The 24,280-nt window shown below is 46.1% G+C and overlaps 1 protein-coding gene across 4 annotated transcripts in view; it reads left to right on the forward strand.

Annotated features, from left to right (window-relative positions):
* Positions 1 to 24,280, forward strand: part of aamdc (adipogenesis associated, Mth938 domain containing) — a 48,437-nt gene that overhangs the window by 19,631 nt on the left and 4,526 nt on the right. For all 4 annotated transcript variants that reach the window (XM_043692492.1, XM_043692493.1, XM_043692494.1 and 1 more), the window contains exons 2-3: positions 2,410 to 2,565; positions 8,524 to 8,619. In XM_043692492.1, coding sequence (XP_043548427.1) covers positions 2,434 to 2,565; positions 8,524 to 8,619 — 228 coding nt within the window. In that variant the 5' untranslated portion in view covers positions 2,410 to 2,433. The remainder of the gene's footprint in view (positions 1 to 2,409; positions 2,566 to 8,523; positions 8,620 to 24,280) is intronic.

Here is a 24,280-nt window from a genome sequence, read left to right on the forward strand (position 1 = left end):
TTGACATTGGAGGTAGTCGAGAGAATGTTCAGTAGGTCGAACCTGAATGATTTACCTATAAGGAGATTGAGTCTATACTCATTCAAGTTTAGAAGAATAAGATGCAACCTTCTTGAAATTGTTATGCAAGATTTGGGTATACTTTAAGAGAGTTAAAAGCAGCAGAACTATCGGACACAGCAACAAGTGTTCTCAATAAGGCAACAATATAACACTTGGTCGAACAACTCGATTAGCTTGTTGCTGGAGACAAAAACCAAAGCCAAATTTGGCCAATGAGTTTAAATTGTACCCTGAAAAATATCAAACTCCAATCCAGTTTGAATTGAGTATATTGACAATTTTAAAAGCCAATGACACAATCTCATGCTCTGGGAGTATAAGACCTGGGAAAATTGAACAGTTGAGAGGAGAACTGACGAGCCCAGCATGTAAACAGACTGCCTGAAAAATAGCTCTCTTGAAAAGATACCTTTTTGATTAGTAACCTGTGACAAAGAAATTCCTAAAAAGAAGAAAAGAAGACACAAGAAGATGCGAATAGAAGAAAAAAAGCTGTCTGGTTTTGAGATAAGAAGTGTGGTTTTGTAAATCTTAATTGGGAGTTTTATCAGACTGGCATTGTAGATGGGAAGGTAACAGATAAGTTAGAGTAAGGAATGTAAACAGTTGTTAGTTAATTATTCTCTGTTATACTTTTAAGAAATAAAGTTGTTAATTTTTACTTTAAATAATCCTTGGCCACTCAAATATTTACAGATTACTGCACGGGATAAATCTTTTCTGTGTTGCTGGTTTCAAATTAAGCAGGAGGGTTTACCCCTCCTGTGTTGTAACAAAATGTAGAAGACTTTTAGAGAACTTAACAGTAAATGTGGACAGGCTGTTTCCTATTGTGGGAGAGGCTAGGGACAGTGGCACAATCTCAGAGTAAGTGCTATTGCATTTTGATGGTATTAATGGTAAGGTCCTGGAGAGTGTTGCCGCACAAAGAGACCTTAAGGTACAGGTTCATAGTTCCTTGAAAGTGGAGTCATAGGTAGATAAGGTAGTGTGCTTGCCTTTATTGTTCAGTGCATTGAGTATAGGAGTTGAGATGTCATGTTGCGAACATTGGTTAGGCCACTTTTGGAATACTGCATTTAATTCTGGTCTCCCTCTTATAGGAAAGATTTTGAAAAAGTGCACTTAACAGAGTGCAGAAAAGGTTCACAAGGATGTTGCCAGTGTTAGAGGATTTGAACTGTATGGAGAAGCTGAATAGCCTGGGACTATTTTCCCAGGATCATCGGAGGCTGAAGAGTAACATTGTGGAGGTTTATAAAACTATGAGGGGCATGGAGAAGATGAATAGCCAATGTCTTTTTTCCAGGGTAGGGGAGTCCAAAACTAGAGGGCATAGATTTGAGTGAGAGTGGAAAGATTTAAAAGAGACAAAGGGGGCATTGTTTTTACGTAGAGGACAGTGAGTATATGGGTTGAGCTGCCAGAGGAAGTGGCATTTAAGCATCACTGGACAGACTAGCAGTTATTACACATGTCTAATTTCAGAAAGCGATCAAGAGTCAATCTAATTGCTGTTGGTCAGGAGTCACATGTAGACCACACATGTTAAGGATGGCAGAATTTCTTTTCGAAAAGATACTAGTGACAAATCCCATTGCCTGATGGCCCACATCTTTAGATTCTAAAAGAGGTAGCTGCAGAGAGAGTGGATGGAGTGGCATAATTTTCCAAAGATTTCTTAGAATCTGGAATAGCTCTAGCAAATTGGAGGTAAGAAAATGTAACAATGCTATTCAAGACAGGAGGGAAGTGAATACGAGGAAATTATAGGCCAATTAGCCCAAAATCAACTTTTGGAAAAGTGCTGATAACCATTTTTAAGAAACCTGTAACACAGCACTGAGAAATTCATAACACGGTCAGACAAAGTTAGCATGATTTTACAGAGAGAAATTGTTTTACAAATGTATTAGAGTTTTTGAGACTATAACTAGCAGAATAGATAAAAAATCTAGTGTGAGGTTGTTTGCTTTACTTATGAGAATAAGGAAAAAAGTTGTTTCCACTTTTCAGGGAATCTATATTATGGGCACAGATTAAGGGACTAATTATTAGGCACTGACAGGAGGAGAAATTTCTTTACTTAAAGTGTTGTAATTCCTCTCCCTGAGAACATGTAGATGATCCATCATTGAGTATATTGAAGGTTGGGATGAACAGAATTTTGGTCCCTCAAAGTATCGAGGGATATGGCAACTGGGGAGAAAGTGGAGTTAAAGCCAAAGGTCAGCTATGTTTGTTTTGAATGGCAGAGGAGGTTCATGTGCCATGTTATGTATTCCTACTCCTTGTATTTAATGTTCTTGCACCTATTTTTAAAATCTGTTGATTGATCCCTTTTAGGTCTGAAGGTGGTACTTTACTACTATGTCATCTCCAAAAATAGCTTCACTCTCTTGGGGTCGCATGAAGGTCCAAGACTGTGCTACTACATATAAGGACTGCAAGGTGTGGCCAGGAGGAAGTCGTACCTGGGACTGGAGAGAAACAGGGACTGATGTGAGTTGGAACCAGTACACACTGGGTGAGGCAGTGTTGTGACAGAAGGGGGAGAGCATTGTAGGTCAAAACTTTCTTTTTCAGCCCCTGCCTCTGAAAGTTTGAATCCTGCACAAAAAAATGGGATTAAATTATATAGAGCATCAAGGATGGAAATGTACTGTTTAGTTTTACAGATCCTTGCTACGTTTAAACTTTATACAAGTTTCTTCCAATTTCTCTTTATCTGGCCTCATCACCATATAATTTGATTCAGTTCTCCTTTGCGTTTATCTTGTTTCCCCTTAAAAGTATCAATGACATTCACCTCAACCACTTACTGTGATAGAGGATTCCACATTCTCTTTAATTTTTCGGAAAATAAGTTCCTGTCAGACTTATTAGTGACTGCCGTTGATTGAGGATTGTTGAAAGGTCGTTGTTAGAAGCATTAATTCTGTTTGTTTCTCCATAGACGCTGCCAGACCTACTGAGTGTTTCCAATATCTTCTGCTTTGGTTTTATAAAGTGTATCAGCCAAGAATTAATAATAAAGCTTGGTTAAGGGCCTAGATTCCCAGGGAAACCATTGCTTGGTTTACACCACTGACCCATTCTGTCAATTTCACAATATTTATTTACACACAGTTAAGAATTTTCAAATGCTGACACAATACTTATCGATTCATTAAAGGATCTGAATGAATGACACGAGGCTACAGAGATTTTTTTTACAAATGAATGATGTCTGCATAATTTTTTTAAAAACATATACTATTGTCACTATAGAGCTTATTGATCTGTATATAGTATATATTTGGTTAATGGACACGGAAGTGCCATAGCTTGGCATTGATGATATGAAGGGCTACAGTGAGTGGAGGGGTAGAATTGACATGGAAGTTCTTGGGCCCATGATGGGGCTGGCATAGCTTGGAATATGGGGTAAGGGTAACTGCTTTTAAACTAGGCTTTCAAAATGTTCCCTCATCCAGACCTGCTGAGATACTGTTGTAGTCTTTTTGTGTTCTCAACTTAACTTCTCACCTACTTTCTGTTGTCAGCAAACGTGTATACATTACATTCAAGACTACTCTCAGGCTTGATACTTTTGAATCTAACTGTTTAGAGATGTTATTACAGAACTCTGGAGTTTGGTGAGAGCAAGCGTAGCCCTCTGAGGGGTCTTGAACAATGAGTTCTTTAAAATCTTGTTCATCTTTGTGCCAGTTGCAAACGAGTAGCGCATGCCTAACCCCACAATGTCAGAAGTGTGGTTGGAACCTGGTTGCCTCGCCACTATCACCCCTCTCCACAGTCTCCAAAAGTCTGTAAAAAAACCATCCCAGAGAATTAGGGGCATGTTATTAAGCAAGTTTGTTGTATAGTTTTCAGGAGGCAATTAACTTTGTTTCTTGAACTTTGTTGATTGAAGATGTAGTAAAAAGGGTTGTAGGTGTGTGATAAAGTGGGTGCTTAAGATAAATCTAATATCCCCTTTCCAATCCTTAGAAAAGTTTTGATTTAACCAAGCAGGAATTCATTCAGTCCATTGTACCAATGCTGGCAGAGCAATGTATTTAATCCAACTCCCCTTCCCATGATTAAAAACAGAAAATTCTGGGAACACTGAGCAGGTCAGACAGCATTTGTGGAGAGCAGACAGAGTTCACATTTCAGGTTCTTTTTTCAGAACAAAAATAGAAATGTAAGAGTTTTTAAGCAGAGAAAGTTAAAAATCTCTCAACACCAGGTTATAGCACTAGCTTCCACTTAAACCTGTTGGACTATAACCTGGCGTTGTGTGATTTTTAACTTTGTACACCCCCGTCCAACACTGGCATCTCCAAATCATAAGCAGAGAAAGGAACAGAGGGTAGAAAAGCAAAAGGAAATGTTTTACTTCTAAGACTTCAAAATTTCTATTTTCGTCTTAATTCAAAAAAGGTGCAATGACTGGGTGTGTTCTTTTTGTCTGCATCATATGCTAGCATTTTAATGTGTGTAGTTTCTAGCATGCACATGTGAACCTCATTGTAAGCCCATCTGATGATCCTAAATTGCTTACTAATGTACATTACTTACTTAGCACATTCACACTGAGACCTGTCCTCTGCAGGCAGAATGAATATGCCCGGGCGTTTCTCATTCCTTGAGTTAAACAAAAAGGGTGAGGACACAATTCCTTGGCACATTCTCCATGGCAGCACCTCAACCAAATAGAGCCAACTCACCAACCAATCAGCAGCTGTCTCTCGTACAATATAAATTGTTGTTCCATTTGAATTTTGGCATTCTTACATGTGTCTGATGAGTGCAAGACAAAATGCTTTGACAGTATATCTCGTTTTACAGAAACACTCAATTTCTGTACTGCTAGGTAACTGAAAGGGTGGAGAGTGGAAGAGATTAAATTACAAAAATAATCTCATGCTGTAACAGCCAAAGAATAAAATAATAGGTATTGTAAAGAAGCCATTGGTATGGTCTGATGAGGAGTGAATGCTGATACGAGGAGAAAGTGAGGTCTGCAGATGCTGGAGATCAAAGTTGAAACTTTATTGCTGGAACAGCACAGCAGGTCAGGCAGCATCCAGGGAACAGGAGATTCGACGTTTCGGGCACAGGCCCTTCTTCAGCATTCACAGCAGCACAGCATGCTGCTGTGAATGCTGATACAGCAGCATCAGTATGAAGGGATAAAGAAATAAATAAACCAGCAATAAAAATCATCAATAAAGAATTCTGTAGTGTGTAGTGATGTGCAGGCTTGGTGGATTAGCCATGGCAAATGATGGGTTTCAGGGATAAGGTGGGGGACTGTGTCTTGATCCTTCAGAGGATCACTGCAGACATGATAGCCTGAATGGTCTCTATCTGCAACTGTAAGGATTCTATCGTTCCATAATGTAGAGAATACTGTGCTTTGATCTGAAAATAGCATATACTAAGAAAAGTACAAGCTGTTTCCCTTAGATGGTGTTTTTGGGCCTTGACCCCTCCATACCTTTTTAACCTTTTTTTCCCTTCAAATATTTATCTTTTTGATATATGTTATTGTAGATCTTGCTTCTGCTGCTATATTTCAATTGGGTGTTTCATATTGTAAGAACCACTCTGCACTGAAAAAATTTCTCCTAGCCTCTCCCTTCATGCTTTACAGATCTCTTGAGTTTATTTCACAATTCATTTACCCTGTAGCTGATCTTTGTCTTAAATTTGTTTCTGTACCTTCGCTCCATAATCTTTTCAGTTTGGTGACATTGTGATTGATTTTCGTTGATTCATTGTTACCGAGCCAAAGCACATTCTGCTAATGTGAGAATTAGAAATAAAAATAGCCCTTGAAGGGTATTTTGATATAATGAATTAAAAACATGTTGATTAAGTGGAGTAATCCATTTTTCATAAGATTATTAGAAGTAAGAGCAAGAGTAACCCTCTCAAACCTGCTCTGCTATTCAGTAAGGACATGGCTAATCTTCCATAGCAACTATGCTTCCACACAGTCTGTTCAATTTCCCTTAATAAGACAGTCCTCTCCACTGAAAAGTCTGTCTAATCGACCTTTACTGCATTCCTAAGGCTAGTATACCTTTTCAAGTAGGGAGACCAAAACAACGAACATGAGAGTTGTGTCATAATAAAGCCCTGTAGAATTGCAATAAAGCATCTTTACTCCGATAGTCAAATCCCTTGTCATAAAGGCTGAGGTATCATTTATGTTCGTAGTTGGTTGCTGTAGCTTCATTTTAAGTTTAAGCAACTTGTGTACAAGGATATTTAGGGTCCTTTTGGATACTAACATTTCCCTGTCTCTCTCAATGCGAGTTTTCTATTTTTCCTGCAAAAGTAGATAATTTCACATTTCTACACATGGTATTTAATATGTCATTTTCTTGCTCAGTCATGTCATCTACTGAAATTCTGTTTGTCTTTTTGTGTTCTCAACTTAATTTCTCACCTACTTTCTATTGTCAGTAAACTTGGATACATTACATTCAAGACTTCTCTCAGGCTTGATATTTTCAAATCAACGTGTTCAGAGATGTAATTATGGAGCAGGTGGAACCTGACCCAATGCCACCTGGCCCAGGGGTAAGGACATTACCACTGCACCACAAGAGACTCCCCTCTTGGCCTAAGTCATAGACATAAATAACTGAAGTCCAAGGACTGATCTTTGCATTACCGCCCTCTTTACAACCCGTTAACGTAATTATTCCGGTTTTCTGGCTTTCTACCATAATATTAGCCACAATCTTAATCAGGGATGTTACCTTGAGCAGAACAGTCACAAAATGGTTACAAGGAGGCCAGTTGGTTCCCCGTGTACCTGCCAGCTGTCTGCAAGAACAACTCAGCTGGACCCACACTCCTGCTGCAGGAAAGATATACACAGGAGTTTCCCTAAGAGCTTTGTAGGTAAATAACACTGAGTTGAATTTAAGCCAATGGGGGTAAAAATAAAGGTGTAAAGTAGGCTGCTGACTTCACAACACATGGTTCACATTATCATCAAGGAAGTCAATCCGGGTGTTCCCCAACAGGAAACTCTAGATGAATCAGAACATACAGAACCTGCTAAAAAAAACAGGCGTGAGGCTTTCAGACCAGGAGACCCACTCAAATATAAGGAATTTGCAGAGTCATTAAGACAGCCAAAGACCAATATCGATCCAAACTAGAGACCCAGACAGACACCTGGCAACTATGGCAAGGACTGAAAAGGTTCTAAAAAGACAGTGCAAGATAGCAGACAATGACGCATCCCTTCCAGATTGTCTCAATACCTTTCATGCTTGCTTTGAGCAGAATTTTGACGGAGAGGGAACACCTATTCCGACAAGTCTTGACGAACCTATCCCAACTATCACTGCATCAGAGGTCAGATTAGTTTTCCTCTGTGTGAATCCAAGGAAAGCGATGGGACCAGACGGAGTACCAGGCCGTGCACTCAGAGCATGTGCAGATCAACCGGCAGAGGTCTTTTCGTACATGTTAAACCTCTCCCTGCAGCAGGCCACTGTCCCTGTCTGTTTCAAGAGGGTCAACATCATCCCTGTGCCTAAAGAAGGCTCACGCAGCATGTCTCAATGACTACCGCCCAGTGACCTTAACTTGGGTGGTCATGAAGTGCTTTTAAAAGCTGGTCATGGCATTAATCAACTCCAGCCTCCCCACTACTCTTGACCCACTCTAATTTGTTTCTCAACCCTATTCTCTTACCTTCTCCCTGTAACTATTAATCCGCTTACCAATCAAGAACCTATCTGTCTGTCTTAAATACACGTAATTACTTGATCTCCACAACCTTCTGAAAGTAACCTATAATTGATAGCTACTAATTTGACTATTACCAACCAATGAATTTACTGTGATATCACTCTTTTGTACTGCGCCCCTTATTCTAGACTTCAGTTTATCCTGTTTAAGAAAAAACTTACAAACTGAGCCAAGAAAAACAAGCAAAACGCACCTCTTTCCCATCTGCACCAAATTCGTATGCTGTTTCCAAATTCCCTGAACTATATACTAACTTGAACTGTCTCACTCTAGATATGATCTCTCCTTCCTGATCATGTGAATCTTACTCAAGGATATGGGGTAGACCACTTAGGACCACAATGAGGAAACATTTCTTAACGCAATGGGTAGTGAACCTGTGGAGTTGTCCACCACAGAAGGCTGTGGAAGCTGAGTCACTGAATATATTCAAGAATATAACCCTAATTCTATTGATAAAGTTTTATGTTTTAAAGACATCAAGGGAGATGGGAAGAAAGTGGGAATATGGTACAGAAATAGAGGCGCATCCAGGATCATATTGAACAGCAGAACAGGCTCAAGGGGCCAACTGGCCTACTGCTGCTCCTGTATTCTATTTTTAATGAGCACTGGTTGGCTTAGAAGATTAAGCAGTAAGAGTTTTAAACAAGTTCCTGGTCACTCCTGACTGGTGTGCTCTTTCTCATTTAGCATTACCCTGGAGTGCAGGCAGCTGACCTGGAGGAAATCATTAACAAAGGTGTTGAGACGTTAGTTATTGGCCGTGGAATGAGCGAGGCTTTACAGGTTTGTCTGATTTTCTTTTGTAGGTTAAACATTCAATTGTTTCTGCTTTTCTTCCTACCAGTTATAGTTAAGTGTTTTGGCAGTGCAATATACAATTCCAGGGACATGAAAGGTCATGCACTTCTTAATTAAAAGTAGCAAATGGGAATGCCGTAGATTTCTGAGATCAAAGTTGCTGGCAGAAGTGCAGGATGCCTGAGCTAATGGTGCAGGTAAATTTTGTAGACACAGGGTATCATGGGCAGCTGAGTCATGCTAACAATGTTTCTCTTTCCACAGATGATGCCAGAGCATTCTGTTTTCATTTCTGTTCAGATTTTCAAAATCTATAGTATTCTGTTTTTACTTAATCTAACATGGGCATGTGTGAGAGAAAGCTGACTAGTTATTTATTCTCAGCAGTATAAGAGGATACACTGGAGGTGGAGAGGGGTGAAAAGTCATAACTTGTTCATGCAAAGTACTGAAACAGAAAGACTCTTCTAAGTAAGCAGTATGTTTTTGCAACTACCTTCATCTCAAAGGACTTTAAAGCCAGTGAAGCAATATTTTGATGTGAAGTCACTGCAAAAATGTAGGAAACACAACAGCGAATTTGTGCTCAGCAAGCTGCTGCTAACAGCAATGTGATAATGACTGGATCTTTTTGAGATATTGGTGGAAGATTAAATATTGCCCCAGATATCAGGGAAATCTTCCAAATGGTAGCCAGGGTGGGCCAGAAATTACAGACCTTGGTGCTTTTCCTGGCCTGAACCTCCCGGTCCCCAAATTGAGCACAGCAGTCCTGTGCCAACCCTGAATATACAGGGTCCCTGACCTTCACACATGCAATGAGACCTGGTTATTGGACCCTGATGTACCTAACCCCACTGCCTCAGGCCCTTGGCCAAGATAACCAATTACATCCATCTGCAGAGGTATGCAGGACCTCAGTTTGAAGTCTCACCTGAGAGAAGGCAACTGCAACAGTGCAGCATTGCTTCAATACTGCAATGGAATTTTAGCTGGGACTGTTGTGCTGATGTTCTGGATTATGAACCAATAGCAATGCAACAAGACTTGAATATAAATACAACCACAATCACAGATATGCTTCCTCCTTCTCCCACACTCAAGTGAAAAAAAACTCCCAGCCTATCTTTATGTCTTAAACCCTCCATTCCTGGTAAATCTTTTCTTAACCCTCAGAAGAGGCCTCACCAATGTTCTGTACAACCTCAACATGACATCCCAACTTCTGTACTCAAAAGGTCTGAGCAATGAAAGCAAGCATGCAAAACACCTTCTTAACCACCATGTCTACCTGTGATGCAAATTTCAAAGAATGATGTACCTGAGCCATTAGGTATTTCTGTTCCACAACACTACCCAGGACCCTACCAATAATTGTATAAGTCCTGCTCTTGTTTGTTTTACTGAAATGCATTACCTTGCATTTATCCAAATTAAATTCATTTTGCCGCTCCTCAGCCCTTGGACCCAATTGATCAATATCTCTTTGTAACCTTAGATGATCTTCTTCACTGTCCATTTTACCACCAATTTTGGTGTAGTGGAAAGATTTGCAGATTTAAGAACAGTCTGGCCAGGCAGGAAGCCTGCTTCATTATGACCGTAATCATTTCCAAGCCTGCTGATGGGTGATGCTTAATCATAGAATCATAAGTCATAGTTATATCACATGGAAACAGACCCTTATGTCCAACCCCTCGTCCACCAGATATTCTAAATTGATCTAGTCACATTTGCCACAATTTGGCCCATATCCCTCTAAACCCTTCCTATTCATACACTCATCCAGATGCCATTTAAATGTTGTAATTTTACCAGCCTCCACCACCTTCCCTGGCAGCTCATTCCATACATACACCACCCTTTGCATGAAAAAGTTGTCCCTTAGATCCCTTTTAAGTCTTTCTCCTCTCACCTTAGATCTATGCCCTCTGGTTTTGGACTTCCCTACCCTGGGAAAAAGACCTGACTATTCACCCTCTCCATGCCCCTATTGATTTTCCCAGAATAGGCTGGGGCTATTTTCCCTGGAGCAATGGAAGCTGACGGGTGATCTATAAGATCACCCTTCAGCTTCCATCGATCTAGGGAAAATAGTCCCAGCATATTCAGACTCTCCCTATGGGTCAAACCCTCCAATCTTGGCAACACTCTTGTAAATCTTTTCTGAACCCTTTCAAGTTTGACAACATCTTTCCTATAGCAGGTCTATATGGAAGGAGGGTTTTCTCTGCTCCAGTGGTCCACACAATAGAGCAGGCATGACTATACACAGCACCAAGCATCTGAATCTCACCTGAATTTTGTCACTGTGGCAGTGCTGTCTTAACAACTGGCTGGAGAACTGAGAGCAATCATGCTTCATCTGTTTGTGGGCCGCCCTGTGTCATTTTCCAGAGGGGTGAAAACTAGTTCTTTGCTGATGAAGAGTCACTGGACTCAAAATGTTAACTCTATTTTCTTGCCATAGATGCTGCCAGACCTGCTGGGTTTCTCCAGAAATTTCTGTTTTTGTTGTAGTTACTTGTAGTGTCCAGTGTCCCATTAAAAATTGGCCACTCACACCCAAGACTACTAGCCAATCGAAAGGCTCGCAGCCCAGCTGGTTCCGCATTGCCCCGAGAGCAGCAGCCAGATCAGGGACAGTGCGCAGAGACAGAAGAGGGCGCAGAGGAAGCATTCTGAGCTCCCAACTGGGAGTCGAGGGAAGAAAGAGGGTGCAAGTGGAAAAGAAAATAGGTGAAGGGGAAGAAAGGGCCACAAGTTTTGGGGGAGAGAGAAAGGCTAAAGATCTGGAGGTCTTTGAGGACAAGAGGATGCAACTTGGGGGTCATTGTGGAAGAAAGCGGCTGCAAGATGGGATGAGAATAACAGTCCCTGCAAGGGGGGTGAGTGCAAAGGAAAGAGAGTTGCAAGGATGGCACGTAAAGAAGGAATGGCAGCAAAAGAGTTTGGGGGCAAAGGGAGAGACTGCAAACATGGTGGGTGGGGAATGAAAGAGGATGCAAAAGATTGGAAAAACTGAAGGGAGAGTGCTTGGATGTATAAGAAAAAAGGAGGTGGTTGCAAGGGGTGGTAGGAAAGGCAGGTGCTTGAGTGGGGAGCAGACGGCTACATAGGAGACAAAAGTGTTACCTGTCAGAGAAGAAATATTCAATAGAATCCAGGTAAATCTCTAAAGTAATATTTTAGTAGTGGATACAAGCTGATCCTGTCCAACCTCTCCTCATAAGATGACTTGTCCATTCCAGTTATTAGTCTAGTAAACCTCTTTGTACTGCTTCCAAAGCATTTACATACATACTTAAATAAGGAGACCAATACCGTAAATGGTACACATCAGTGCCCTGTATAGTTACTTACTAATAAATCTGTTCAGAGATGTGATTATGCACCTCTAGAGCAGGTAGGTCTTGAACCCAGAACACTTGGTTCAGAGTTAAAAATACTACCTCTGCATCACAAAAGTCCTTACCTACTTCTGGTAACTTCAACCTTATTATCTGCAGATTTACTCCCTGCACATCCACGTGCTCGTAATGTCAGCCCCAAACTTCATTTTCTTTCCTCATAGATGCATCTGGTTGGATTCTGCCACCCTTTGCAAAAGTTTGGAAAGTTGCATATGACCATAAAATATAGCAGCAGAATTAGGCCATTCAGCCCATTGGATCTAGTCTACCATTCGATCATTTCTGATATGTTTCTCAACTCCATTCTCCTGCCTTCTCCCACCAACCCTGATCCCTTACTAATCAAGGACCAATCTATCATGTCAGCTGTATCTGCAAAAGCATGTGCACCTATCTCCTGTGGATAACTAGGATCTGATGTATTCAATTTCCCTCACAATATACAGTAATATTCCATTAACTTTCTCAATTACTTAATGTGCTTGCATAGTGATTTTTTGTGATTTATGCATACGATTCAATTGCAATTCGAACACCCAAATCTCTGTCCCTTCCAGGGCTCTGCAAGCTTGCCATTTAGATAATGTTCCTCCTGCCAAATATTACAATCTCACATTTTACTCAATTTGCCAGATCTGCGTTCATTCACTTAAGCGATTTATATTCTTCATATGTCGTACCTGTAGCCACTTTATGTCCTGTTTTCAACTGATTTTTCCACTTATTTTTGTCATTGGCAAATTTCATGACCATAACTTCATTTAAGCCATTTATGCATATTGCAAAAAGTTGAGCGCTAGCACTGATCTCTATGGCCCACAACTTGACATTCAACTCATGCCTGTCATAATCTATCGGAGCTGAGTGGAAGGAGATCAATCTCCATCCTGATAACCTGCCCGAAAGGAAGACCTGACCTCCAACCATATGATAAGCAATTGCACATTTTAACACACATTTAGTGGTACTTCGCTTCTGGTTTATATGGCTTAGTTTCCCAGTGTACAACTAATTAAGCCAATAGAATATTCTCGATGGATTTTGCTTTATTCATTTGTCATATGTGGGTGCCACTGACTGTAAAGTGGTCATCGGTTTAGAAGGATCTGTCAAAGGATCTTTGGTGAATTTCTGCAGTGCATCTTACAGATGGTACACATTATTGGTCCTGAGTATTGATGGTGAAGGGTATACATGCATGTGGATGTAGCATCAATCAAGTGGGCCACTTTGTCCTATTTGATGTCAAGCTTCTTGAGTTCAAGCTACAGGCATCCAGACCAGTGAGGAATATTCCATTTCAATCCTGATTTCTAATCTCTGCTGTTATGAGGAAGGGAAATAAATCTCTGAACAGAATGGTCACGTTTGCACTGATTTGAAGATAATAAATTATCAGAACATGGGAAAGTTGTCACTTCAGTCCTTAGACAGCTTTTCAATCAATAAGGGAATCCAGGACTATGGAGGTAAGGTAGAAAACGTGGAGTTGAGGATGATTCGGTTGGCTGTGTTCAAATAAAATGGTGGAGCAGGAACAATGTGTCAAATACCCTGCTTCTGTTCCTCCATCTTATGGTCTTATTTCAGTGACGGCAAGCTGAGGATCAAAGTTACATCAGTTAATAAAATGAGAGGTTTGGGAATTAAAAGATGACAAGTTAACATCCGATAAAATTGAGTGAGATGAATTGTCCCAACTTAGAACTAAAGCTGAAGAAGGGTTACATCCAAAACTTCGACTTCTCCACCTCCTGATGCTGCCTGGCCTTCTGTGTTCTTCCAGCCTCCTGCCTGTCTACTTTGGATTCCAGCATCTGCAGTTTTCTTTTTGTCTCTAGAACTAAAGCTCAGCATCTAACAGGTCCCAGGTGCCTTGCATTCTGTATCTCTGTGACTGTCCTGGCCTACCAAGTGCTGAAAAAAAGTAGTGATGCAAGAGTGACAGAGATTGCAGTTAAGAAAGCCAGCCAGGTGATGTCAGTATTACCCACCTGATGTCAGGAAAATGTCATTAACCCAAGCTTTCTAGTGGAGTAAGTGATGATGCTCTATGAAACCTGAGTGCAGAATTAGTAACAGAACCCAGATCCCACAGCCCCATTCATACGATCATACAAATTAGCAATAAGAGTGGGCCATTCAGCCTTTGAGGCAGTTCTGCTCATCATTAATATCATTGCTGATTTGATTTGGCATCAATTCTACTTTGCTACTCGTCCCCCATAACTCTGCTATCATCAAAGTAGAGAATAAATTAAAAAAAAATCAGTGATAGCTGTAAAATGGCAAGAAATAGGAGGAAGGAACATGATGAATTTCCAATCAAGAGGGAAGCAGTACCAAGCAAATTAATGTCAGTACAGGATGACATGTTTGCATACAGTTATTTTTAAGATTTTACATTTTTTATATGAAAAAAATATTTTTAAGGCAGAAGTAGATTGATTCCCTGTTAGGCAAGGAATTCAAGGTTATCAAATATAGCTGAGAATGTAAACACAGATCAGCCATGATCTTATTGAAGGTGGAACAGGCTCAAGGGGCCAAATAGACATCTTTTATTCCTACTTTGAATGTTTGTAAGTATATTTGTAGTGCTCTGTGGATCCTATCATTGCAGCTGGTCAAATTTAAGTGCAATTCATAAATCTGTAAGTGAAAGCTAGACCATGATACTTTCATCAATTATCACAAAAATCCATTGGTTTACCAATATCCTTCAGAAAAGGAAATCTGCCATCCCTACCTGTTCTAGCCTACGTGTGACTCCAGACCCACACAAATGGTTGTTGAATGCCTTCTAAAATAGCCAAGCAGACTGCTCAGTTTTAAGGCATTTAGGGCTGGGCAACAAATATTGGCCTTGCCAGTGATGCCCGCATCCCACATCAAATAGATTGCAGTGACACGTTTAACTTATAAGGAAAGGTTATCCAATGGAGTTTAGTAAATAAGAGGTGATCTCACAGAACCTGTGGGAATTTGACAGGGTAATGCTGAAAGGAAGTTTCTTCCTGTGGGAGAGACTAGAACTAGGGGTCACTGTTTATAAGTAAGTGGTCTTCCATTTAAGACAATGACAAGATGACATCTTTTCTCTCAGAAAGCTGAGAGTATGTAGAACTCTCAGCTCAATTGGACGGACAGCTGATTTGCAATGCAGAGTAACTCCAACTTTATGGGTTCAGTTCCTATACTCTATGAAGGTCCTGCCTTGTCAACCTTGCCCTTCACCTGGTATAGTTACCCTCAGTTTAAATTTACTATCTGTTGTCTCTCTCAAATGAAAAATTGTTCTCTTGAACTTTGGCAACTTTAATTACTCATTTCTCCAGAAAGCAGTGGAAACAGAGTCATTAAATATTTTAAGGAGAGATGAATAGATTCTTGACTTACAAGGGTTATCAGGTAGTAGTTGAAAAAGTGGAGTTGAGGCGACAATCCAATCAGCCAAGGAGCTGGCTAGAGGGGCCAAATGGAATACTCCTACTTTCAAATTCATTGTTGGTAATTATGTTTGCAAAACAAGAAATAATACTAAATTAAACTCTACAATTAAACACCACATAATTTTAATAAGCCATTATGTATCAGATATTGCTAAAACTATCATAAATGTTGGTCCAAAACGTGGAAGAAGTTTTTAAAGTTTTCAAATTGATGAAAAATGTGAATGGAATAATTTAAGGATATTCACAGAGCCCTTAGGTTCAGGAATCCTGGTTGAAAATGCTGTTGGAGAGTCAGTACTGAGGGAGCACAATACTGTCAGAGACTCAGTGCTATGACAGTGCAGCACTGTTGGAGAGTCAGTGCTGAGGGAATGTAGCACTGTCAGAGGGTCAGTACTAAGGAAGTGCAGCACTGTTGGAGGGTCAGTGGTGAGGGTGCACTGCGTTGTCAGAGATTCAGTATTGACAGAGTGCTGCACTAAGAACCATAAGAAATAGGAACTGAAATAGGTCATTTAGTCTCTCAAGCCTGCTGTACCATTCAGTAGGATCATGGCTAATCCTCATGTCCACTTTCCTACATTTTTCCCTATAACACTTGATTCCTTGACTGATCAAGAATCCATCTATCATCGCCTTAAATTTACACAAGGATTCTATCCTCACAGCTCTCTGTGGCAAGGAGTTCCAAAGACTCTCAATGCTCTGAGAGAAGAAATTACTCCTCATCTCAGTCTTAAATTGGTGCCCCTTTATTCTGCGGCTATGCCCTCTATTCCTAGACTCTCGCATGAGGGAAAACATTCTCTCAGCATTTACCCTGTCAGGCCCCTTAAGAATCCTATCTGTCTCAATGAGATTGCTTCTCATTCTTCTAAACTCCAGTGAGTAGATTTCTAACCTGTTTAGCCTTTGCTCATAAGACAATCCTCCATGCTGGGAACTACCCTAGTGAATGTCCTCTGAACTGCCTGCAATAAAATGATACCTTTTCTTAAATAAGGAGACCCAATCTGCTCATAGTACTCCAGATTTGGTCTCACCAGCAGCTTGTACAGTTGGCAGTAAGACTCCTTTACTCTTATATTCTAACCCTTTGAAATAAGGGCCAACATTTCATTAACCCTCCTGATTACCTACTGCCCTGTGTGCTAGTTTTCAGTGTTTCATGTAAAAGTTCCCCCAAGACACTTTTTGTTGCAGCTTTCTCCAATTTTAATCCATTAAATACTACTCTGTTCTTCTGTTCTCCCTTTCAAAATGAACAACTTTTCACACATTACTCTCCTAATTAGTAATTTTCTACCCCCTTAACCTGTCAAATCTCTCTGTAAACTGTTTATATCCCTCTCCCAACTTGCCTTTCTACTTTTTCGCTTCTTTCCTACGAGTCATTAATATATATTTCTGGAACTTAACATTAGCTTTATTGTTATATGTACTCAAATGAGTACAGCAAAAAGTGTACAAAGTCACTGCTTACAGTGCCATCTTAGGTACAAAGGTTCCTATTGTAAGCAGTTGCAGTCCTAGCACTGATCCCTGTCGAACCCGACTGATGACACATGGCCAACCTGAAAAAGAACCCTTTATCCACACACACTGTTTCCAGCTCATTAACTAATTCTCTATCCGCGTCAATACAGTACCACTATGGGCTTTTATCCTATGACTGTTGGAGCACTGCACTGTCAAAGGGATGGTGAAACAGGAGCACTGCACTATTCGAGAAATGGTACAGCAGGAGTGCTGCAGTGTTGGCGGGACAGTACTGTGGGAGCGCTGTCGTGTTGGAGGGCCAGTACTGCGGGAGCGCTGTCGTGTTGGAGGGCCAATACTGCGGGAGTGCTGTCGTGTTGGAGGGACAATACTGCGGGAGTGCTGTCATGTTGGAGGGCTAATACTGCAGGAGCGCTGTCGTGTTGGAGGGCCAGTACTGTGGGAGCCCAGTCGTGTCGGAGGGCTAATACTGCGGGAGCGCTGTAGTGTTGGAGGGCCAATACTGCAGGAGTGCTGTCGTGTTGGAGGGCTAATACTGCGGGAATTCTGTCGTGTTGGAGGGCCAGTAATGTGGGAGCCCTGTCGTGTTGGAGGGCTAATACTGCGGGAGCGCTGTAGTGTTGGAGGGCCAATACTGCGGGAGTGCTGTCGTGTTGGAGGGCTAATACTGCGGGAGTTCTGTCGTGTTGGAGGGCCAGTAATGTGGGAGCACTGTCGTATTGGAGGGCCAATACTGCGGGAGCCCTGTCGTGTTGGAGGGCCAATACTGCGGGAGCGCTGTCGTGATCGAGGGCCAGTACTGCAGGAGCCCTGTCATGTTGGATGGCCAGTACTGCAGGAGCGCTGTCATGATGAAGGGCCAGTACTGTGGGAGTGCTGTTGTGTTGGAGGGCTAATACTGCGGGAGAGCTGTCGTGTTGGAGGGCTAATACTGCGGGAGCGCTGTCATGTTGGAGGGTCAGTAATGTGGGAGCCTTGTCGTGTTGGAGGGCTAATACTGTGGGAGTGCAGTCGTGTTGAAAGGCCAATACTGCGGGAGCACTGTTGTGTTGGAGGGCCAGTACTGCGGGAGCGCTGTCGTGTTGGAGGGCCAGTACTGCAGGAGCGCTGTCGTGTTTGAGGGCCAGTACTGTGGGAGTGCTGTCGTGTTTGAGGGCTAATACTGCGGGAGCGCTGTAGTGTTGGAGGGCCAGTACTGCGGGAGTGCTGTCGTGTTGGAGGGCTAAGACTGCGGGACTGATGTAATGTTGGAGGGCCAAAACTGCAGGAGTGCTGTCGTGTTGGAGGGTCAGTAATGTGGGAGCCTTGTCATGTTGGAGGGCTAATACTGCAGAAGCGCAGTCGTGTTGGAGGGCTAATACTGCAGGAGCGCGGTCGTGTTGGAGGGCTAATACTGCAGGAGCGCGGTCGTGTTGGAGGGCCAGTACTGCGGGAGTGCTGTCGTGTTGAAGGGCTAAGACTGCGGGACTGATGTAATGTTGGAGGGCCAAAACTGCAGGAGTGCTGTCGTGTTGGAGGGCTAATACTGCAGGAGCGCGGTCGTGTTGGAGGGCTAATACTGCAGGAGCGCGGTCGTGTTGGAGGGCTAATACTGCAGGAGCGCGGTCGTGTTGGAGGGCTAATACTGCAGGAGCGCGGTCGTGTTGGAGGGCTAATACTGCAGGAGCGCGGTCGTGTTGGAGGGCTAATACTGCAGGAGCGCGGTCGTGTTGGAGGGCTAATACTGCAGGAGCGCGGTCGTGTTGGAGGGCTAATACTGCAGGAGCGCGGTCGTGTTGGAGGGCTAATACTGCAGGAGCGCGGTCGTGTTGGAGGGCTAATACTGCAGGAGCGCGGTCGTGTTGGAGGGCTAATACTGCAGGAGCGCGGTCGTGTTGGAGGGCTAATACTGCAGGAGCGCGGTCGTGTTGGAGGGCTAATACTGCAGGAGCGCGGTCGTGTTGGAGGGCTAATACTGCAGGAGCGCGGTCGTGTTGGAGGGCTAATACTGCAGGAGCGCGGTCGTGTTGGAGGGCTAATACTGCAGGAGCGCGGTCGTGTTGGAGGGCTAATACTGCAGGAGCGCGGTCGTGTTGGAGGGCTAATACTGCAGGAGCGCGGTCGTGTTGGAGGGCTAATACTGCAGGAGCGCGGTCGTGTTGGAGGGCTAATACTGCAGGAGCGCGGTCGTGTTGGAGGGCTAATACTGCAGGAGCGCGGTCGTGTTGGAGGGCTAATACTGCAGGAGCGCGGTCGTGTTGGAGGGCTAATACTGCAGGAGCGCGGTCGTGTTGGAGGGCTAATACTGCAGGAGCGCGGTCGTGTTGGAGGGCTAATACTGCAGGAGCGCGGTCGTGTTGGAGGGCTAATACTGCAGGAGCGCGGTCGTGTTGGAGGGCTAATACTGCAGGAGCGCGGTCGTGTTGGAGGGCTAATACTGCAGGAGCGCGGTCGTGTTGGAGGGCTAATACTGCAGGAGCGCGGTCGTGTTGGAGGGCTAATACTGCAGGAGCGCGGTCGTGTTGGAGGGCTAATACTGCAGGAGCGCGGTCGTGTTGGAGGGCTAATACTGCAGGAGCGCGGTCGTGTTGGAGGGCTAATACTGCAGGAGCGCGGTCGTGTTGGAGGGCTAATACTGCAGGAGCGCGGTCGTGTTGGAGGGCTAATACTGCAGGAGCGCGGTCGTGTTGGAGGGCTAATACTGCAGGAGCGCGGTCGTGTTGGAGGGCTAATACTGCAGGAGCGCGGTCGTGTTGGAGGGCTAATACTGCAGGAGCGCGGTCGTGTTGGAGGGCTAATACTGCAGGAGCGCGGTCGTGTTGGAGGGCTAATACTGCAGGAGCGCGGTCGTGTTGGAGGGCTAATACTGCAGGAGCGCGGTCGTGTTGGAGGGCTAATACTGCAGGAGCGCGGTCGTGTTGGAGGGCTAATACTGCAGGAGCGCGGTCGTGTTGGAGGGCTAATACTGCAGGAGCGCGGTCGTGTTGGAGGGCTAATACTGCAGGAGCGCGGTCGTGTTGGAGGGCTAATACTGCAGGAGCGCGGTCGTGTTGGAGGGCTAATACTGCAGGAGCGCGGTCGTGTTGGAGGGCTAATACTGCAGGAGCGCGGTCGTGTTGGAGGGCTAATACTGCAGGAGCGCGGTCGTGTTGGAGGGCTAATACTGCAGGAGCGCGGTCGTGTTGGAGGGCTAATACTGCAGGAGCGCGGTCGTGTTGGAGGGCTAATACTGCAGGAGCGCGGTCGTGTTGGAGGGCTAATACTGCAGGAGCGCGGTCGTGTTGGAGGGCTAATACTGCAGGAGCGCGGTCGTGTTGGAGGGCTAATACTGCAGGAGCGCGGTCGTGTTGGAGGGCTAATACTGCAGGAGCGCGGTCGTGTTGGAGGGCTAATACTGCAGGAGCGCGGTCGTGTTGGAGGGCTAATACTGCAGGAGCGCGGTCGTGTTGGAGGGCTAATACTGCAGGAGCGCGGTCGTGTTGGAGGGCTAATACTGCAGGAGCGCGGTCGTGTTGGAGGGCTAATACTGCAGGAGCGCGGTCGTGTTGGAGGGCTAATACTGCAGGAGCGCGGTCGTGTTGGAGGGCTAATACTGCAGGAGCGCGGTCGTGTTGGAGGGCTAATACTGCAGGAGCGCGGTCGTGTTGGAGGGCTAATACTGCAGGAGCGCGGTCGTGTTGGAGGGCTAATACTGCAGGAGCGCGGTCGTGTTGGAGGGCTAATACTGCAGGAGCGCGGTCGTGTTGGAGGGCTAATACTGCAGGAGCGCGGTCGTGTTGGAGGGCTAATACTGCAGGAGCGCGGTCGTGTTGGAGGGCTAATACTGCAGGAGCGCGGTCGTGTTGGAGGGCTAATACTGCAGGAGCGCGGTCGTGTTGGAGGGCTAATACTGCAGGAGCGCGGTCGTGTTGGAGGGCTAATACTGCAGGAGCGCGGTCGTGTTGGAGGGCTAATACTGCAGGAGCGCGGTCGTGTTGGAGGGCTAATACTGCAGGAGCGCGGTCGTGTTGGAGGGCTAATACTGCAGGAGCGCGGTCGTGTTGGAGGGCTAATACTGCAGGAGCGCGGTCGTGTTGGAGGGCTAATACTGCAGGAGCGCGGTCGTGTTGGAGGGCTAATACTGCAGGAGCGCGGTCGTGTTGGAGGGCTAATACTGCAGGAGCGCGGTCGTGTTGGAGGGCTAATACTGCAGGAGCGCGGTCGTGTTGGAGGGCTAATACTGCAGGAGCGCGGTCGTGTTGGAGGGCTAATACTGCAGGAGCGCGGTCGTGTTGGAGGGCTAATACTGCAGGAGCGCGGTCGTGTTGGAGGGCTAATACTGCAGGAGCGCGGTCGTGTTGGAGGGCTAATACTGCAGGAGCGCGGTCGTGTTGGAGGGCTAATACTGCAGGAGCGCGGTCGTGTTGGAGGGCTAATACTGCAGGAGCGCGGTCGTGTTGGAGGGCTAATACTGCAGGAGCGCGGTCGTGTTGGAGGGCTAATACTGCAGGAGCGCGGTCGTGTTGGAGGGCTAATACTGCAGGAGCGCGGTCGTGTTGGAGGGCTAATACTGCAGGAGCGCGGTCGTGTTGGAGGGCTAATACTGCAGGAGCGCGGTCGTGTTGGAGGGCTAATACTGCAGGAGCGCGGTCGTGTTGGAGGGCTAATACTGCAGGAGCGCGGTCGTGTTGGAGGGCTAATACTGCAGGAGCGCGGTCGTGTTGGAGGGCTAATACTGCAGGAGCGCGGTCGTGTTGGAGGGCTAATACTGCAGGAGCGCGGTCGTGTTGGAGGGCTAATACTGCAGGAGCGCGGTCGTGTTGGAGGGCTAATACTGCAGGAGCGCGGTCGTGTTGGAGGGCTAATACTGCAGGAGCGCGGTCGTGTTGGAGGGCTAATACTGCAGGAGCGCGGTCGTGTTGGAGGGCTAATACTGCAGGAGCGCGGTCGTGTTGGAGGGCTAATACTGCAGGAGCGCGGTCGTGTTGGAGGGCTAATACTGCAGGAGCGCGGTCGTGTTGGAGGGCTAATACTGCAGGAGCGCGGTCGTGTTGGAGGGCTAATACTGCAGGAGCGCGGTCGTGTTGGAGGGCTAATACTGCAGGAGCGCGGTCGTGTTGGAGGGCTAATACTGCAGGAGCGCGGTCGTGTTGGAGGGCTAATACTGCAGGAGCGCGGTCGTGTTGGAGGGCTAATACTGCAGGAGCGCGGTCGTGTTGGAGGGCTAATACTGCAGGAGCGCGGTCGTGTTGGAGGGCTAATACTGCAGGAGCGCGGTCGTGTTGGAGGGCTAATACTGCAGGAGCGCGGTCGTGTTGGAGGGCTAATACTGCAGGAGCGCGGTCGTGTTGGAGGGCTAATACTGCAGGAGCGCGGTCGTGTTGGAGGGCTAATACTGCAGGAGCGCGGTCGTGTTGGAGGGCTAATACTGCAGGAGCGCGGTCGTGTTGGAGGGCTAATACTGCAGGAGCGCGGTCGTGTTGGAGGGCTAATACTGCAGGAGCGCGGTCGTGTTGGAGGGCTAATACTGCAGGAGCGCGGTCGTGTTGGAGGGCTAATACTGCAGGAGCGCGGTCGTGTTGGAGGGCTAATACTGCAGGAGCGCGGTCGTGTTGGAGGGCTAATACTGCAGGAGCGCGGTCGTGTTGGAGGGCTAATACTGCAGGAGCGCGGTCGTGTTGGAGGGCTAATACTGCAGGAGCGCGGTCGTGTTGGAGGGCTAATACTGCAGGAGCGCGGTCGTGTTGGAGGGCTAATACTGCAGGAGCGCGGTCGTGTTGGAGGGCTAATACTGCAGGAGCGCGGTCGTGTTGGAGGGCTAATACTGCAGGAGCGCGGTCGTGTTGGAGGGCTAATACTGCAGGAGCGCGGTCGTGTTGGAGGGCTAATACTGCAGGAGCGCGGTCGTGTTGGAGGGCTAATACTGCAGGAGCGCGGTCGTGTTGGAGGGCTAATACTGCAGGAGCGCGGTCGTGTTGGAGGGCTAATACTGCAGGAGCGCGGTCGTGTTGGAGGGCTAATACTGCAGGAGCGCGGTCGTGTTGGAGGGCTAATACTGCAGGAGCGCGGTCGTGTTGGAGGGCTAATACTGCAGGAGCGCGGTCGTGTTGGAGGGCTAATACTGCAGGAGCGCGGTCGTGTTGGAGGGCTAATACTGCAGGAGCGCGGTCGTGTTGGAGGGCTAATACTGCAGGAGCGCGGTCGTGTTGGAGGGCTAATACTGCAGGAGCGCGGTCGTGTTGGAGGGCTAATACTGCAGGAGCGCGGTCGTGTTGGAGGGCTAATACTGCAGGAGCGCGGTCGTGTTGGAGGGCTAATACTGCAGGAGCGCGGTCGTGTTGGAGGGCTAATACTGCAGGAGCGCGGTCGTGTTGGAGGGCTAATACTGCAGGAGCGCGGTCGTGTTGGAGGGCTAATACTGCAGGAGCGCGGTCGTGTTGGAGGGCTAATACTGCAGGAGCGCGGTCGTGTTGGAGGGCTAATACTGCAGGAGCGCGGTCGTGTTGGAGGGCTAATACTGCAGGAGCGCGGTCGTGTTGGAGGGCTAATACTGCAGGAGCGCGGTCGTGTTGGAGGGCTAATACTGCAGGAGCGCGGTCGTGTTGGAGGGCTAATACTGCAGGAGCGCGGTCGTGTTGGAGGGCTAATACTGCAGGAGCGCGGTCGTGTTGGAGGGCTAATACTGCAGGAGCGCGGTCGTGTTGGAGGGCTAATACTGCAGGAGCGCGGTCGTGTTGGAGGGCTAATACTGCAGGAGCGCGGTCGTGTTGGAGGGCTAATACTGCAGGAGCGCGGTCGTGTTGGAGGGCTAATACTGCAGGAGCGCGGTCGTGTTGGAGGGCTAATACTGCAGGAGCGCGGTCGTGTTGGAGGGCTAATACTGCAGGAGCGCGGTCGTGTTGGAGGGCTAATACTGCAGGAGCGCGGTCGTGTTGGAGGGCTAATACTGCAGGAGCGCGGTCGTGTTGGAGGGCTAATACTGCAGGAGCGCGGTCGTGTTGGAGGGCTAATACTGCAGGAGCGCGGTCGTGTTGGAGGGCTAATACTGCAGGAGCGCGGTCGTGTTGGAGGGCTAATACTGCAGGAGCGCGGTCGTGTTGGAGGGCTAATACTGCAGGAGCGCGGTCGTGTTGGAGGGCTAATACTGCAGGAGCGCGGTCGTGTTGGAGGGCTAATACTGCAGGAGCGCGGTCGTGTTGGAGGGCTAATACTGCAGGAGCGCGGTCGTGTTGGAGGGCTAATACTGCAGGAGCGCGGTCGTGTTGGAGGGCTAATACTGCAGGAGCGCGGTCGTGTTGGAGGGCTAATACTGCAGGAGCG

Source organism: Chiloscyllium plagiosum, chromosome 6 (genome assembly GCF_004010195.1).
Source record: "Chiloscyllium plagiosum isolate BGI_BamShark_2017 chromosome 6, ASM401019v2, whole genome shotgun sequence".
Lineage (NCBI taxonomy): Eukaryota > Metazoa > Chordata > Chondrichthyes > Orectolobiformes > Hemiscylliidae > Chiloscyllium > Chiloscyllium plagiosum.